Here is a 16,685-nt window from a genome sequence, read left to right on the forward strand (position 1 = left end):
CCAGTTTTACACCAATAACGCACCAGTTTTACACCAATAACGTCCCAGTTTTACACCAATAACGCACCAGTTATACACCAATAACGCACCAGTTATACACCAATAACGCACCAGTTTTACACCAATAACGCACCAGTTTTACACCAATAACGTCCGCTTCGCGTCGGGGTTCCATACAACCTGTCGGGGTTTATTTCTCCATAACAACCTCCGAACTATACATTATCCCTTACATAACGCACCAGTTATACACCAATAACGCACCAATAACGTCCCAGTTTTACACCAATAACGCACCAGTTTTACACCAATAACGCACCAGTTTTACACCAATAACGTCCCAGTTTTACACCAATAACGCACCAGTTTTACACCAATAACGCACCAGTTATACACCAATAACGCACCAGTTATACACCAATAACGTCCCAGTTATACACCAATAACGTTCCGCTTCGCGTCGGGGTTCCATACAACCTGTCGGGGTTTATTTCTCCATAACAACCTCCGAACTATACATTATCCCTTACATAACGCACCAGTTATACACCAATAACGCACCAATAACGTCCCAGTTTTACACCAATAACGCACCAGTTTTACACCAATAACGCACCAGTTATACACCAATAACGCACCAGTTATACACCAATAACGCACCAGTTATACACCAATAACGCACCAGTTATGCACCAATAACGCACCAGTTATACACCAATAACGCACCAGTTATGCACCAATAACGCACCAGTTATGCACCAATAACGCACCAGTTATGCACCAATAACGCACCAGTTATGCACCAATAACGCACCAGTTTTGCACCAATAACGCACCAGTTATACACCAATAACGCACCAGTTATACACCAATAACGCACCAGTTTTACACCAATAACGCACCAGTTATACACCAATAACGCACCAGTTTTACACCAATAACGCACCAGTTTTACACCAATAACGCACCAGTTATACACCAATAACGCACCAGTTATACACCAATAACGCACCAGTTATACACCAATAACGCACCAGTTTTACACCAATAACGCACCAGTTATACACCAATAACGCACCAGTTTTACACCAATAACGCACCAGTTATACACCAATAACGCACCAGTTTTACACCAATAACGCACCAGTTTTACACCAATAACGCACCAGTTTTACACCAATAACGCACCAGTTTTACACCAATAACGCACCAGTTATACACCAATAACGCACCAGTTATACACCAATAACGCACCAGTTATACACCAATAACGCACCAGTTATACACCAATAACGCACCAGTTTTACACCAATAACGCACCAGTTTTACACCAATAACGCACCAGTTATACACCAATAACGCACCAGTTATACACCAATAACGCACCAGTTTTACACCAATAACGCACCAGTCGACTGGTCAGGGCTTCTGCATCAGTAGGAAACAGCTGGAGGAGAGTGGGTGAGTTGTGTTTTCGTCTCTTTCCAATAGAAACCAGTCAGAGCCAACAGGTGTTTGATGCCTGGTATTATGGGATGGGACCCTGTTTGTACAGTTGATGTAGTTTGATGCTGTTCTGAAACATTATATCTGTGTCTGTGAGCAGCTTCTTGATGGAGGTTGTCTGGTGGCTCCATAGACAGCAGCGTGTTGCTGGTAACACTTTACAATAAGGTGCTACACAACTACACAATTAGAGTAGTTACTGAGGAACTAACTATTACTTCATCATTAGTTACTTTATGTGTATCTATGAGTAACTAACCCTTTAAGGAACCAACTGACCTGCAGAGCGTCGGCCAGGCTTCGTCTCTGTCCGTCCATCACGACAAACGGACGAATCTTCTCCAGCAGCGGACGCCGTCGTCTGTCCACACCTGAGGACACACACACACACACACACACACTTAGTTACTGGTTTTACTGGAAACGTCAATCGGAGCTCGATCGACCAATCAGAAGCCTGTGTGTGAACTAGAGTTGTCACGATACCAAAGTGAGTAGCCTCGGTACCAAACCAGACAAAGTATCACGATACCGCTGCCTTTTATGAACTGCAATGTATTTACACCAGTTAGTAGGGCTGGGACGATTCGCTTTTCTCCCGATTCGATTCTTCTACGATTTTTTGGATGGCGATTCGATTTAAATTGCGATTCTATGATATAAAAAAAATATTAAAAAAAAAAATTCAAAATGTATCTTTTTTTTTTTTATCAATTTTTGAAAAAAAAAATCGATTTAAAAATCGTCAAAAAAGATATTGCGATATATGTGAATCGATTTTTTCTCCCACCCCTACACGATACCGCTGCCTTTTATGAACTGCAATGTATTTACACCAGTTATAAATACTTATTAATGGGTCACACATGGAAATACTTTAACTTTATCATTTTGTTCATATAGTTTTCCTCTCAGACTCTTCTGACAGAGACCAATGCCATGAAATCTGATTGGCCATCCCAGAATATGATGGGCCAGTCAGAGGCGTTTTATACTAATTCATGTTTATTTATTAGTTTATTTGAAAAGGGACCGTGTACATTAAAAAAACATTAATTAATAAAACAAATGTAAATGTACCCGAGTTAGCTAACAGGATAATTACCATCGGTAGTCCCTCTGCCATCCCATAAAACAGACAGCAACAATAAAATACCACATATAAAAAAGGTAACACATTCTACACACATTATTATACACAACTGAAAGACAATAACACACATCCACGATTGCATCATGCTCTTATTATATACGCTAAAAAAAACCTGTATCAATGTTCATATTTTTGTTACGTTGTTTTGTCGAGTCTTTGTTTTTTTTTCAAGAATAAAACACAGAGTTTTTCTATCACAGTCGTATTTTGACCAGTACGTCCAGTTTTTCTTGCAGTGATCGAAGTAGATTTGGGTTTTGAAGACAAAAATAAGTATGTGTGTGTGTGCGTCAGGGCCCCACTTGGGCCCCCCATCAACATGTCTGGATACGGCCCTGGTGTCGACTCACTGGTCGCCAGCGTGTTGGCGATCGTACACGTCATTTTTAGTTTAAAAAAAGCAAAACAAGACAAAAAACGATTAAAATAAATGCAAATATTTGGAATAGGTGACAATTTATGACCTGAATATTTAAAACACTTCCCCTGGGGGTTAATACTTGGTCATATATTAACAGATACTTGAAATATTTTTGCGTAAACAATGAGTAATGTAATTATATTTTGACTGTATTTGATTTTACACATTCATAGTGTTGTGAAATTAATTAATTAATGCAGAATAATGGTGATAATTGTAATTGAAATGTCTAATGGTGACATCATTAATGTGAATGAACCTGAACAGGTTCAAGTCCTCAGCAGGAAACGACCGGATTAGACGGAGATCTACACCAGCAATAGATACAAGGTCAGAGGTCACACACACACACACACACACACACACACACACACACACACTGACAGGACCTGATCAGATTAATGTAACTCTAGTTACTCTATTACAATGGGAGTACTCCCTGCTGTAGTTACTATATTACAATAGGAGTACTCCCTGCTGTAGTTACTCTATTACAACAGGAGTACTCCCTGCTGTAGTTACTCTATTACAATAGGAGTACTCCCTGCTGTAGTTACTCTATTACAACAGGAGTACTCCCTGCTGTAGTTACTCTATTACAATAGGAGTACTCCCTGCTGTACTTACTCCATCACAGTGAGAGTACTTCCTCATGTACTTCCTCTATTACAATGGGAGTACTCCCTGCTGTACTTACTCTATTACAACAGGAGTACTCCCTGCTGTAGTTACTATATTACAACAGGAGTACTCCCTGCTGTACTTACTCTATTACAACAGGAGTACTCCCTGCTGTACTTACTCCATCACAGTAAGAGTACTCCCTGCTGTAGTTACTCTATTACAACAGGAGTACTCCCTGCTGTAGTTACTCTATTACAACAGGAGTACTCCCTGCTCTAGTTACTATATTACAATAGGAGTACTCCCTGCTCTAGTTACTATATTACAATAGGAGTACTCCCTGCTGTACTTACTCCATCACAGTAAGAGTACTCCCTGCTGTACTTACTCCATCACAGTAAGAGTACTCCCTGCTGTAGTTACTCTATTACAACAGGAGTACTCCCTGCTGTAGTTACTCTATTACAACAGGAGTACTCCCTGCTGTAGTTACTATATTACAATAGGAGTACTCCCTGCTGTAGTTACTATATTACAACAGGAGTAGTTACTCTATTACAACAGGAGTACTCCCTGCTGTAGTTACTATATTACAATAGGAGTACTCCCTGCTGTAGTTACTCCATCACAGTAAGAGTACTCCCTGCTGTACTTACTCCATCACAGTAAGAGTACTCCCTGCTGTACTTACTCCATCACAGTAAGAGTACTCCCTGCTGTAGTTACTCTATTACAACAGGAGTACTCCCTGCTGTAGTTACTCTATTACAACAGGAGTACTCCCTGCTGTAGTTACTATATTACAATAGGAGTACTCCCTGCTGTAGTTACTATATTACAACAGGAGTAGTTACTCTATTACAACAGGAGTACTCCCTGCTGTAGTTACTATATTACAACAGGAGTACTCCCTGCTGTAGTTACTCCATTACAATAGGAGTACTCCCTGCTCTAGTTACTCTATTACAACAGGAGTACTCCCTGCTGTAGTTACTATATTACAACAGGAGTACTCCCTGCTGTAGTTACTCCATTACAATAGGAGTACTCCCTGCTGTAGTTACTATATTACAACAGGAGTAGTTACTCTATTACAACAGGAGTACTCCCTGCTGTAGTTACTATATTACAACAGGAGTACTCCCTGCTGTAGTTACTCTATTACAACAGGAGTACTCCCTGCTGTAGTTACTATATTACAACAGGAGTACTCCCTGCTGTAGTTACTCTATTACAATAGGAGTACTCCCTGCTGTAGTTACTATATTACAACAGGAGTAGTTACTCTATTACAACAGGAGTACTCCCTGCTGTAGTTACTATATTACAACAGGAGTACTCCCTGCTGTAGTTACTATATTACAACAGGAGTACTCCCTGATGTAGTTACTCTATTACATCAGTCAATTAAAATTCCAGAGAGCAGCGTTACGTCATGACGTCATGAATTCCTCTGATTCTCAAACCGATGACGTCAATCACAGGAAACCACCACCAAATCACACCTTGATTATTGATTATTAATTATTGACTAACTTGATCAAAACTCTCACAGAAGCAGAAGTACAGAACAAGTTTGAACTGTATCTGAGTAAAAGTACTCCGTTACTCTGTCTCACCTGTGACGGTCGCGGTCAGGGCGTCGGTCCCGGTCCCGGTGCCGGTGGCAGAAGAAGCCAGAAGAACCGCTTCATGTTGGTGTTGTGGTGCGTTCAGGGACCGGCAGACCGTGAAGGCAACACGGCCGCTGAGCAGCAGCAGCAGGAGTAACGGTAACTGTAACGGTAACGCGGTGCTCGAGGCTCCGCTCATCGTCTCTGCGTCACCACCGGCAACAGGTCGCTGCTGTGGCCGGAGAGGAGGCTCCTTCTCCGGCTGCCATGACCCGCAGAGCCCCGCTGCTCCTCCTGGTTCTTCTCCTCCTAGCGGTGCTCCGCGGCTCTCTGTCCCCGCAGACGGAGCTCCAGCAGCGGGCAGCCGCTCGGTGAGAGTCCGCTGAGTCCCGGAGCTTATTACCGAGCAGCAGCAGTCAGAGGTCCGCCCGTGTTTATACCGGGAACTAACGGGACCGACCGAGCTGAGTGAGGGAATACAACCGGAAACCAGCCGGAAGTACCGCCTCTCAGCCTTCAAAATAAAAGTCGGGGAAAAAAACCGGAGAAAAAGAGCTTTTTGTGTTTTTCATTGTCAGGTCGAAGCATCAAATTATGAATAACTACTATAATACTATAATAATTGATTGAATTTTGCACAAAGTTTGGGCTACATGGTCTGATAGATGAGTTATTACACTAATGTTAAGACCTTTACAGTCTATGGTTAAGACCCACAGTGGGCTCAAATTAAATGTTCTTTTCTGTACAGATATTATTTTATAGTTTTATGTAGTCATATATTTTATAGTTATTCAAATTATGAATAACTACCAAGTCTATAATTGATTAGATAAAGGTGGACTGAATTAAATGTATTTTGTAGTTTGTCTTTCTGACCAATTTTGACCGTTTTATGGCAGATACTAGACTTATACGGCACTTCGCCTTGGTTTTACTCCAATGGAATCATAGAGTAAATTATGGGATGTAGGGAGTACAGTACTCTTTGCAGATACTGCACTTTGCCTTGGTTTCACAGAGCTTTCTTGGATGGACAGCAAAATAAAAAGCCCAATAACTCTATAGAAATTTCAGCAGTAGCCTACCAATATCAGATTCTACCAGATTGAAGAGAATATGCCTTTATACACTTCTGATTGGTCAAAAAAAAAAAAAAATTGAACAAATGCAGATACTGCTCTTTGCCTTTGTAGGGCAGATTCATGAACCACATTGAAATGTCTGTTTTTCTTCTATTGATGTTTGGAAAATTGATTCAACCTTTGAAACAGAGTCAAATAAAGTGATTGATCAATAAAACTCCAGAGTGATTATTGATCACAACTCACCACACTGAGCTGCAGCTCACTTCAGAGGGAAACAAACAAGACATTTCTGTATATTTTGTTTGATTATTATTATCATTAATATTATTGAATTAGAGAATAAGTGTCTGGATGAAGTTCATGTTTTCATTTCACAGTTTATGACAATGTTTATAGTTGTTGATGAGCCACCTCCCAGGAAATGAAGACACGGACCGGAGAGACACAATGTTACAGACCGCACTCCTTTACTGTTTTATTCTTCTATTATTAATCATAATAATAATACATTTTCTTTATCAAGATTTTAAAAAAAAAAGAAAAAAGAAAAAAAAGAATCAATTACAGATTAATTACTGATCAGCTGCAACAGGCTCAGGAATGTGGGTTTTATTTTGAAAGGGCACTGAACCTCCGAGGCTTCACACAGGTATTTGAATCTCTCTCTCACTCACACTCTCTCTCACACACACACACACACACACACACACACACACACACACACAGAGAAACAGATTTAACCCCTTCCTGTCTGCAGCTGGAGCCTCAGGTGAGTTCAGATGGTGCGTTCAGGGACACTCAGTTCACACACAGCCATGACATCACACACTGAGTCACACACACACACACACTCTGTGAGGATCAGATTAAAAGTGTGAATGAAGCCAGAGCTGCACGTGCTGCTGGATCAGCGGCTTACACAACTGGTAATCTGACCCTGTGACACACACACACACACACACAGACACACACACACACACAGACAGACACACACACACACACACAGAGTGGAGGTGAGAGGAAGCTGCTGCCTCAGCATCGTTCACGTCACACATCACAGTCTTCACGTTACTTCCTGAGGCCGACGCTCTTCAACATCTTTTAACTTCCTGTTTGTTCTCTTATTGAACAGATACAGAGGATAAAATGTTTCCACCTCCACTTTTATTATTATTCTCTCCATCCAGAACGTCCTGTAGCTTTAACTTCAGGACCGAGGACTCATGTTGATGACTGATGATTTTATTGTGTTAAAGCTGGTTAAAGCTGCATCTTTGTTCTGTAGGAACAAACTCAAACTATGGACTTTTAGTTGCAAGTGTGGAGATTCATTTTTGTTTCTGACAGTGAAGACCACGTCTGAAACAATAGAATAAAATAAAAAAGGAAATAGTAAATTAAAAAGAAATAATAATTTACATCTACATCTAAGTTACAGCTACACTTTACTACGACGGAGTATTAGGGCCACATTGACGAATAAAAAAATCATAAACTTTGAGAATAAAGTCGTAGATTTACAACTTTATTCTCGTAATGTTATGACTTTTTTCTCGTAGAAAATGTACGGCTTTATTCTCGTAAATGTGCGACTTTATTCTCGTAATGTTATGACTTTTTTCTCGTAGGAAATGTACGACTTTATTCTCGTAAAATTATGACTTTATTCTCGTAAATTTACGACTTTATTCTCGTAATGTTTTGACTTTTTTCTCGTAGGAGATGTACGACTTTATTCTCGTAAATTTCCGACTTTATTCTCGTAAATTTCCGACTTTATTCTCGTAATGTTATGACTTTTTTCTCGTAGGAAATGAACGACTTTATTCTTGTCAATGTACAACTTTATTCTCGTAAATGTTATGACTTTTTTCTCGTAGGAAATGTACGACTTTATTCTCGTAAATTTACAACTTTATCCTCGTAATGTTGACTTTTTCTCGTAGGAAATGAACGACTTTATTCTCGCAATGTTATGACTTCTTTCTCGTAGGAAATGTACGACTTTATTCTCGTAAATTTACGACTTTATTCTCGTAATGTTTCTACTTTTTTCTCGTAGAAAATGTACGACTTTATTCTTGTAAATTTACAACTTTATCCTCGTAATGTTGACTTTTTTCTCGTAGGAAATGTACAACTTTATTCTTGTAAATTTATGACTTTATTCTCGTAAATTTTCGTATTGTTTACTTTTTTTCTCGTAGGAAATGTGCGACTTTATTCTCATAAATTTACGACTTTATTCTCGTAAATTTACAACTTTATCCTCATAATGTTGACTTTTTTTCTCGTAGGAAATGTACGACTTTATTCTCGAAGTCTGTGTTTTGTTTATTCTCAACGTGGCCCTGATACTCCGTCGTACTATACAAACTGAAGGTGCTTTGAGAAGTTAAGTTGACTAATTAAGCAGCCGACTGTTTTTTAATGGTGCAGTTGGTTTTACTGTAACTGTCAAATGGGAAATCAATAATCGGCAATAATCGAAAATCGACGGAGTTCCCACTCTTTTCTTGAAATCATTTTCCCGCTCCTCTCTCTCCGTCTCAGCAGAGGAATGTGTTTTCTTATTTTTACCCGCTGAGCGCTGTGACCTTCATATGCAGATTAACTGTTCTTTACAAAGCAGGTCGACAGCTGGAGCTAAGTCGGTCGATACAATAACAATGTAACTACTGTTCAGTTCAGTGCAGCTCTGTTACATTATACCTGTCTTAAAGGGACAGTTCAACATTTTGTCAAATTGGCCCATTGCCATAATAATCCCTATAGTCATAGCAGCAGTAGGTTCGTTACCTTTAATTGTCGGTGCAAGCTGTTTTTAGAACGGCGGAGCAGAGCCGTGAGCTGCTCAGAGCTACGCTACGGAGGCTCATTATGGGATTTCTTGGTTTCTCTCATCACAAACTCATCAAATACACAATCCAACAACTCCACAACGCTCTGGTGGACAAGTTGTGAGCTGCACATTCACCACGCTATGAGATAATAACACAACGTTACCACACAGAGTTGTTTTAGAGGGAAATACAGAGACTGTTGATGAAAAACTGTCCCTGAAGGCAACGTGCATCAGTGGTTTTTGCATGAATTTCCCTCTAAAACAACTCTGTGTGGTAACGTTGTGTTATTATCTCATAGCGTGGTGAATGTGCAGCTCACAACTTGTCCACCAGAGCGTTGTGGAGTTGTTGGATTGTGTATTTGAGCGTAGTGGAGCTCTTAAAGGGCCAGCGCTCCGTAAACCACCGACAGTTTGAATAAAGTTTTTTTTTTTTAAATAATAATCAGATTTTATTTTATTTTCAGAACATATGAACAATTCATCCAAGAATACATCATTTAGTCGTTAGTAGTTAAGTCTTTCCATAGGAGAAACTCTAAAAGTTTCTCTGTACCACTGAGTTACAGTGGGAGGTTTCTCACTGATCCAATTAAATAATCTACATCTTCTGGCCAAAATTAAGAGTTTATGGAGTAATTTAGATCTTTTTCACTTTTAGAGGGAAATTCATGCAAAACCACTGATGCACGTTGCCTTCAGGGACAGTTTTTCATCATCAGTCTCTGTATTTCCCTCTACAACAACTCTGTGTGGTAACGTTGTGTTATTATCTCATAGTGTGGTGAATGTGCAGCTCACAACTTGTCCACCAGAGCGTTGTGGAGTTGTTGGATTGTGTATTTGATGAGTTTGATGATGAGGGAAACCAAGAAATCCCATAATGAGCCTCCGTAGCGTAGCTCTGAGCAGCTCACGGCTTTGCTCCGCCGTTCTAAAAACAGCTTGCACCGACAATTAAAGGTATAGAGACGACCCCGGTTCTAGCTCACTCTGATCACATGTTTATTGACAACAAATATAAAAGGTCAAGTGGGCGTGGCCTGGGCCTCCTCAGGGCGCTGGTTGGTCTCTGAGTGAGACACACCTGTCCACTGTAAACAACAACAACAACATTGATTATAGACAATAAATGATCCACGTGTGAAGCCGTGAGCTGTGTGTGTGTGTGTGATGAAGGCTCACCCTCCTCCTCCTCCTCCTCCTCGTCCTCCTGGTGAACAGCAGCAGGTTGTAGAGGAACGCCACTCTCTGCTGCTCCCTCTGACATCACACACATACATAATATTTAAATAAGGTTTATCACTTTTTTTCTAGATTTTTAAAAAACTTTTCTTTGAGGAATTTGACCATTTTCTTTCTGGAACTTTTTAAACTTTTTTTGGGATAAATTTCACAAGGTTTTTCTAGAGAATTTGAAACTTTTTCGATACATTTTACAATTTTTACAAATTTTTTCTCTTTTTTTTGAGAAATGCTATCACTTTTTCCTAGAATTTTTTTTTACTTTTTGAGACATTTGACCATTTTCTTTCTAGAAATGTTTAAACTTTTTTTTGAGAAATTTTACCAGTTTTTTCTAAAAAAAATTTAACTATATTTTGAGAAATTTCCTCAATATTTTTCAAGGTTTCTTTTTTTTTTTTAATAAGGTTTATCACTTTCTTTCTTGATTTTTTTATTCAAGTTTTTTTTGAGGAATTTGACTTGAGTTTTTTCTTGAACTTTTTAAACTTTTTTGGGGATAAATTTCACTAGTTTTTTCTAGAAAATTTGAAACTTTTTTGATACATTTTTCTTTTTCTTAGATAATTTTTTGTAACTTCTTTTTTTTTAGAAATGTTATCACTTTTTTTTCCAGAGATTTCTCTCATTCTTTTCCAAAACTTCACACCATTGGTCCTAATTTGAACGAACATCGACTATTAATAGTAACGTTCTTCAGCCTCATGACAAAAATATTTGTGCATTTCTGGTGTTTGTTTCTAAATGTTGTCCAGTGGGGGTCCGTGGTCTTGTTTGTGTCGGTTCAGGGTCCTTGATGTAAAACAGTTTGAGAAGCACTGGTCTACTTCAATAATAATAATAATAATAATAATAATAATGATAATCATAACATTATTCTTATTATTATTAATACGGTTGTTGCAGCTCATTCCTGTGTTAATCTCAGTGGGATGTGAAGCTGCAGCTCTAACACCAGTGTTGATGTGTTTGCATGAAACAGAATCATGATCAGCTCAAACTAATGAGACCCCCCCCCAACCCCTAACACACACACACACACACATATACACACACACACACACACACACACACACACACAGTAACACACACCCTCTCTTTCTCTCTCTCTCTCTCCCACAGCTCAGCTCAGTTATAAGACTCTTACATTAATCTGCTCTTAGATCAGATTTACAGCAGCTCCCAGAGTTTAAACACACTGACTGACTGTGTGTGTGTGTGTGTGTGTGTGTGTGTGTGTGTTAGTGTGTGTGTGTGTGTGTGTGTGTGTGTGTGTGTGTGTACCTGTGGGTGGTAGCGGGCGGCGATGAGCGGCCTCAGTCTGTTGGTGTAAACCTGCAGGAGGCTCAACGTCGCCGCCAACAGGACGCAGCACACACAGCTGAGGTAGACGGCTGCAGGGAGGGGGGAGGGGGGGGACACACACACTGAGGGGGGAAGAGAGGGATGTTAGAGGTAAGAGTGTGTCGCCCCCTGCTGGTTCAGTTTAAACTCGACCAGTGATCAGTTCAACATCAATAATAAAGTCTGTTGTTGAAGACTTTTCCTTCTTCTCAGACTCACAAACGGTTAAAATGATAAAACACTGTGGTAAGATGTTAGAGGACGTGAACTACCGTATTTTGTTTTCTTTAGTATGATATAATATTTTATTGTTAGGTGGAGGCACCTGATAAGCTTTTTAAAGGGATAGTTCAACATTTTGGCAAATTGGCCCATTGCCATAATGACTATAGTCATAGCAGTAGGTTCATTACCTTTAATTGTAGGTGTAAGCTATTTTCAGTACGGCGGAGCGCAGCAGCTGGCTGCTCAGAGCTACGCTATGGAGGCTAAGGGAATTTCTTGGTTTCCCTCATTAAACTCATCAAATTCAACATCCCAAAACTCCACAGCGCTTTTGTAGACAAGTTGTGAGCTGCACAACCACCACGCTATGAGATAATGACGGAACGATACGAAACGGAGCCGTTTTCGAGGTAAATACAGGGTAAATACGGAGACTGCTTGCTGAAAAACTGTCCCTGAACGCAACGCGCATCAGCGGTTTTGTATGAATTTACCTCGAAAACGGCTCCGTTTCGTATCGTTCCGTCATTATCTCAAAGCGTGGTGGTTGTGCAGGTCACAACTTGTCTACAAAAGCGCTGTGGAGTTTTGGGATGTTGAATTTGATGAGTTTAATGAGGGAAACCAAGAAATTCCGTTGGCCTCCATAGTGTAGCTCTGAGCAGCCAGCTGCTGCGCTCCGCTGTACTAAAAATAGCTTACACCTACAATTAAAGGTAACAAACCTACTGCTATGACTATAGCGATTATGGCAATGGGCCAATTTGCCAAAATGTTGAACTATCCCTTTAAGAGTTTTCGCCTCTTCCCGCACTTTAAATTGTCATAATTGTTACTTTTACTTGTGTCATTTTTAACTGTGCAAACAAATAAATCTAAAATCTAAATCTAACTCCACTGAGAGGAACAGCTGCAGCGCTGTCCTTAACATCACAATACATCCTCTTTAATACTACTTATATTCATAATTAAGAACTTTTATAGAAGCAGAATAAAAAGATAGAAAAAACATTTAATAATAAAACAATAAACAACATCATCGTTTAAGTTTAAAGGAGAATTCCGGTCATTTTCTAAGAATGCTCTACAGCTCTAGATCCCAGAGTGCAACCACAGGGGTCTAGCTCTCCTCGTGCAGCTAACGAGATTATACACTAATACTAATATATTCATGGGGAGTATATTCAGATTTTACCAATAAACCTTGTTAAGTATCACACACTGGAGCTTTAACTGGTTCCTGTTCTGACCTCTGACCTCTGACCCAGTGGTGTAGTCTATTTTTTTCTTTAGTGGGTAAACTGCTTTTTAGGTGGTAAACTGTTCATACTTGTATCACTGGTGGTTCTCAAACATTGGACAACATTTTGACACCAGAAATACACAAACAATCAATGTACATTTAAACATTTTTTGAAAGATTATAGAGAAATTTATGGAAAAAAGTGGTACAATTTCTCCCAAAAAGTTGATATATCTAGAAAAAAGTGGTAAAAATTCTCACAAAAAAGTAAAAGAAAAAAAAAACAATTCTAGAAAAAAGTGGTAAGATTTCAAAAAATTATGCAAAAAAAGTAAAAGATTTTTTTAAAAAAGTGGTCAAACTTCTAAAAAAAAAAAAAAAAAAGTAAAAAGTTGTTGTTTTTTTAATTGAGAATAAACTGGTAAAATTCCTCAAAAGAATTCTAGAAAAAGTGGTCAGATTTCTCAAAAGATTGTAGAAAAATGTGGTAACCTGACCTACCTGTGTTTTGTTTTGGTATTATTTATTGATGATTTATTCTGTGTTTTTGATGATTTTAACTGCTGTAAAGTGTCCTTGAGTGGCGTGAAAGGCGCTTTCTAAATAAAATTTATTATTATTATTATTTACCCCGGTTGTCGGTCTGGATGTGCAGGCTGGACGAGCTGTTGAAGGCCGAGACCGTCGTCCTGAGGAGTCGAGCCAACATGGAGGCTCCGCCCACTCTGATGTCCACATGGTGCCGCCCTGCACACGGGAACTATTTTTTATTTTTTTTTATTTTTTATTTTTATTTTTTAACAACTTTATTTTCGCTTTACAAAATACATAAACAATGCATAAAACCATATGAGCATCATATTAATAACACTTGGATAACAAATAGACGTGACAATAAAATAAAAACATACATAAATAGAAATAAATAATAGTAAAAAAATTTTTAAAAAAATAAAATAAAAAGGAGAAGAAAAAAAAGTAAGACACACCAGGGGATATGAGCAATGGAAATTAAATTGAATTAAAGATATTAAAGTGGGAGCACAGATTTATAGTTTTGATAGCTTTCTTGTTATTAGCAGAGGAAACTGACTTGAAATACACCTCCAGTTCTTTCATGAAAACACAAAAAATGGGTTTTACTTTGGCAAATTTACACTTGTGGATATAAAACTTTGCAAGAATTAAAATGAGATTAATTAAAAAATATTCTTTTTCAGCTGGAGCGTCACTCTTTATAAATCCAAAAAGGACATTTTGCCAGAGGAGTTAAAAATCACAGCAGATATGATCTAAAATGAATCTACAAATATCTTGCCACAGTTTGCGGGTATATTCACATTTCCAAAACAGATGAATAACAGTCTCAGGAGTCACAAAAGGCACACTTCAGATCTAGGTCAACAAATTTGAATTTGGTGACCTCACTACAGCCCTGTGTGTGTGTGTGTGTGTGTGTGTGTTACTGGTGAGGTTGAACTGTGTGTAGCTGTGCGAGCTGACGACGTCCAGGACGTGGAACAGAGAGAAGTCGAGTGTGAGGAGGACGACGCTCAGCAGAGACACGGAGATCACCTGCAGCACAGAGGAGCTCTGAGAGGAGGAGGAGGAGGAGAGGAGGAGAGGAGGAGGAGGAGAGGAGGAAGAGGAGGAGGAGGAGGAGGAGGAGGAAGAGAGGAGGAGGAGGAGAGGAAGAGAGGAGAGGAGGAGAGGAGAGGAGGAGAGGAGGAGAGGAGGAGGAGGAGAGGAAGAGAGGAGAGGAGGAGAGGAGGAGGAGGAGGAGGAGGAGGAGGAGGAGGAAGAGAGGAGGAGGAGAGGAGAGGAGGAGGAGGAGGAGGAGGAGAGAAGGAGAGGAGATCACCTAGAGCACACCTGACCTCTGGAAAAACAAACACATCATTGGACTTTTCGTGCCGTCTACTGCTCAGGCATACTTTCACCTAGAGACTCCATTTAAACTTTAAACAGTAGACACAAGTCTTGTGTATTGTCGTATTACTCCACGTTTTGATAGGTCATATAGTTTTTGATCAATCCCTGATCAATGACCATGATCAATTTTGGAGAAATTATGAGATTATAATGGGTGTGTATTGCACGGAATGTTCGTGTCAGAGTGGGTGACATCATCGGTTAGAGTGGGAGAAAGCACAGAAAAATTCCAGATTTTTTTTCTCTTTCCACACTCGGCCTGGCCACAATTTACACTCTACACACATGATTTTTTCCACATTTGTAGACAAACTTGTTCTGTGTCTCACCATGTGCTCAAAATATCAGAGAGACTTACAGAATTTGAATTATCAGCCTCTGAGTGCGGCCACGTCTGTCTCTTCTGAGAGAAGCAGAACGGACCGATGTTTTAAACTCGCAAGTGTCTCCAAAATATTTACTGTAGAAACACCAGAATCACACCAAATCGTTCATTAAGTCCTTACAGCGACGATGGTCTGTGTTTTGTTCTGATAGGAGTTACCGTTTTCTCATGCTAAGCCTAAATGTGAGACCAGTGCAGAGGCAGAAAATCGCTCTTTTTCTCCACGTTTCTGTCTGACTCAGCCTGGGAGGCCCCTATCGCCGTGGTAACCTCTGAGCCTCAGGCCAGGGCTCGTTAACTTCATAAACAATCCACCTGGCGCTCGTTTAAATGTTTATAAACACACACACGGTGACTCACGGCCTGGTTGAACTCGTCTCTCTGAGTCCTCAGGCTCCTCATGTCGACCAGCTTCTTCTCCTCCTCTGGTTCCAACGGCAGCAGACACGGCTGACCCTGAACACATCACATGATCAGTCCGACCAATCAGCAGCAGGCAGCAACAACGATGAAGATGAAGATGAAGATGAAGATGTTACCGCTCTTTTCCTGCGAGCGTCGATCCGTCTGAAGTCGGAGGTGATGTAGATGTTGTCAAACTGGAGGTTGCTCCTGTACTGAAGGAGGTAACTGACCGCCCTGAGGAGGAGCAGGAGGAGGAGGAGGAGGAGGAGGAGGAGGAGAGGAGGAGGAGGAGGAGGAGAGGAGGAGGAGGAGGAGAGAAGGAGGAGAGAAGGAGGAGGAGGTGGAGGAGGGGAAGAGGAGGAGGAGAGAAGGAGGAGGAGGAGGAGGAGAGAAGGAGGAGAGGAGGAGGAGGAGAGGAAGAGGAGGAAGAGAGGAGGAGGAGAGGAGGAGGAGAGAAGGAGGAGGAGGTGGATAGGAGGAGGAGGAGAGAAGGAGGAGAGGAGGAGGAGGAGAGGAGGAGGAGAGGAGGAGGAGGAGAGGAGGAGGAGGAGGAGGAGAGGAGGAGGAGAGGAGGAGGAGGTGGAAAGGTGGAGAGGAGGAGGAGGAGGAGAGAAGGCGGGGGAGGAGAGGAAGAGAGGAGAGGAGAGGAGGAGGAG

At 40.4% G+C, this 16,685-nt stretch overlaps 2 protein-coding genes across 2 annotated transcripts in view; both read right to left on the bottom strand.

Moving 5' to 3' along the window:
- Nucleotides 1-5,663, bottom strand: part of adam15 (ADAM metallopeptidase domain 15) — a 42,715-nt gene extending 37,052 nt beyond the window's left edge. The window contains exons 1-2 of the mRNA XM_085803184.1: nucleotides 5,324-5,663; nucleotides 1,786-1,877 (exon numbers count right to left, since the gene is read on the bottom strand). Coding sequence (XP_085659310.1) covers nucleotides 1,786-1,877; nucleotides 5,324-5,516 — 285 coding nt within the window. The 5' untranslated portion in view covers nucleotides 5,517-5,663. The remainder of the gene's footprint in view (nucleotides 1-1,785; nucleotides 1,878-5,323) is intronic.
- Nucleotides 5,664-10,369: 4,706 nt separating this feature from the next.
- The window catches only part of dcst1 (DC-STAMP domain containing 1), a 23,540-nt gene continuing 17,224 nt past the window's right edge, over nucleotides 10,370-16,685 (bottom strand). The window contains exons 10-15 of the mRNA XM_085803263.1: nucleotides 16,164-16,263; nucleotides 15,985-16,080; nucleotides 14,774-14,900; nucleotides 13,938-14,054; nucleotides 11,780-11,922; nucleotides 10,370-10,513 (exon numbers count right to left, since the gene is read on the bottom strand). Coding sequence (XP_085659389.1) covers nucleotides 10,370-10,513; nucleotides 11,780-11,922; nucleotides 13,938-14,054; nucleotides 14,774-14,900; nucleotides 15,985-16,080; nucleotides 16,164-16,263 — 727 coding nt within the window. The remainder of the gene's footprint in view (nucleotides 10,514-11,779; nucleotides 11,923-13,937; nucleotides 14,055-14,773; nucleotides 14,901-15,984; nucleotides 16,081-16,163; nucleotides 16,264-16,685) is intronic.

Source organism: Trachurus japonicus, chromosome 16 (genome assembly GCF_045865225.1).
Source record: "Trachurus japonicus isolate A0001 chromosome 16, Traja_1.0".
NCBI classification, from domain to species: Eukaryota; Metazoa; Chordata; class Actinopteri; order Carangiformes; family Carangidae; genus Trachurus; species Trachurus japonicus.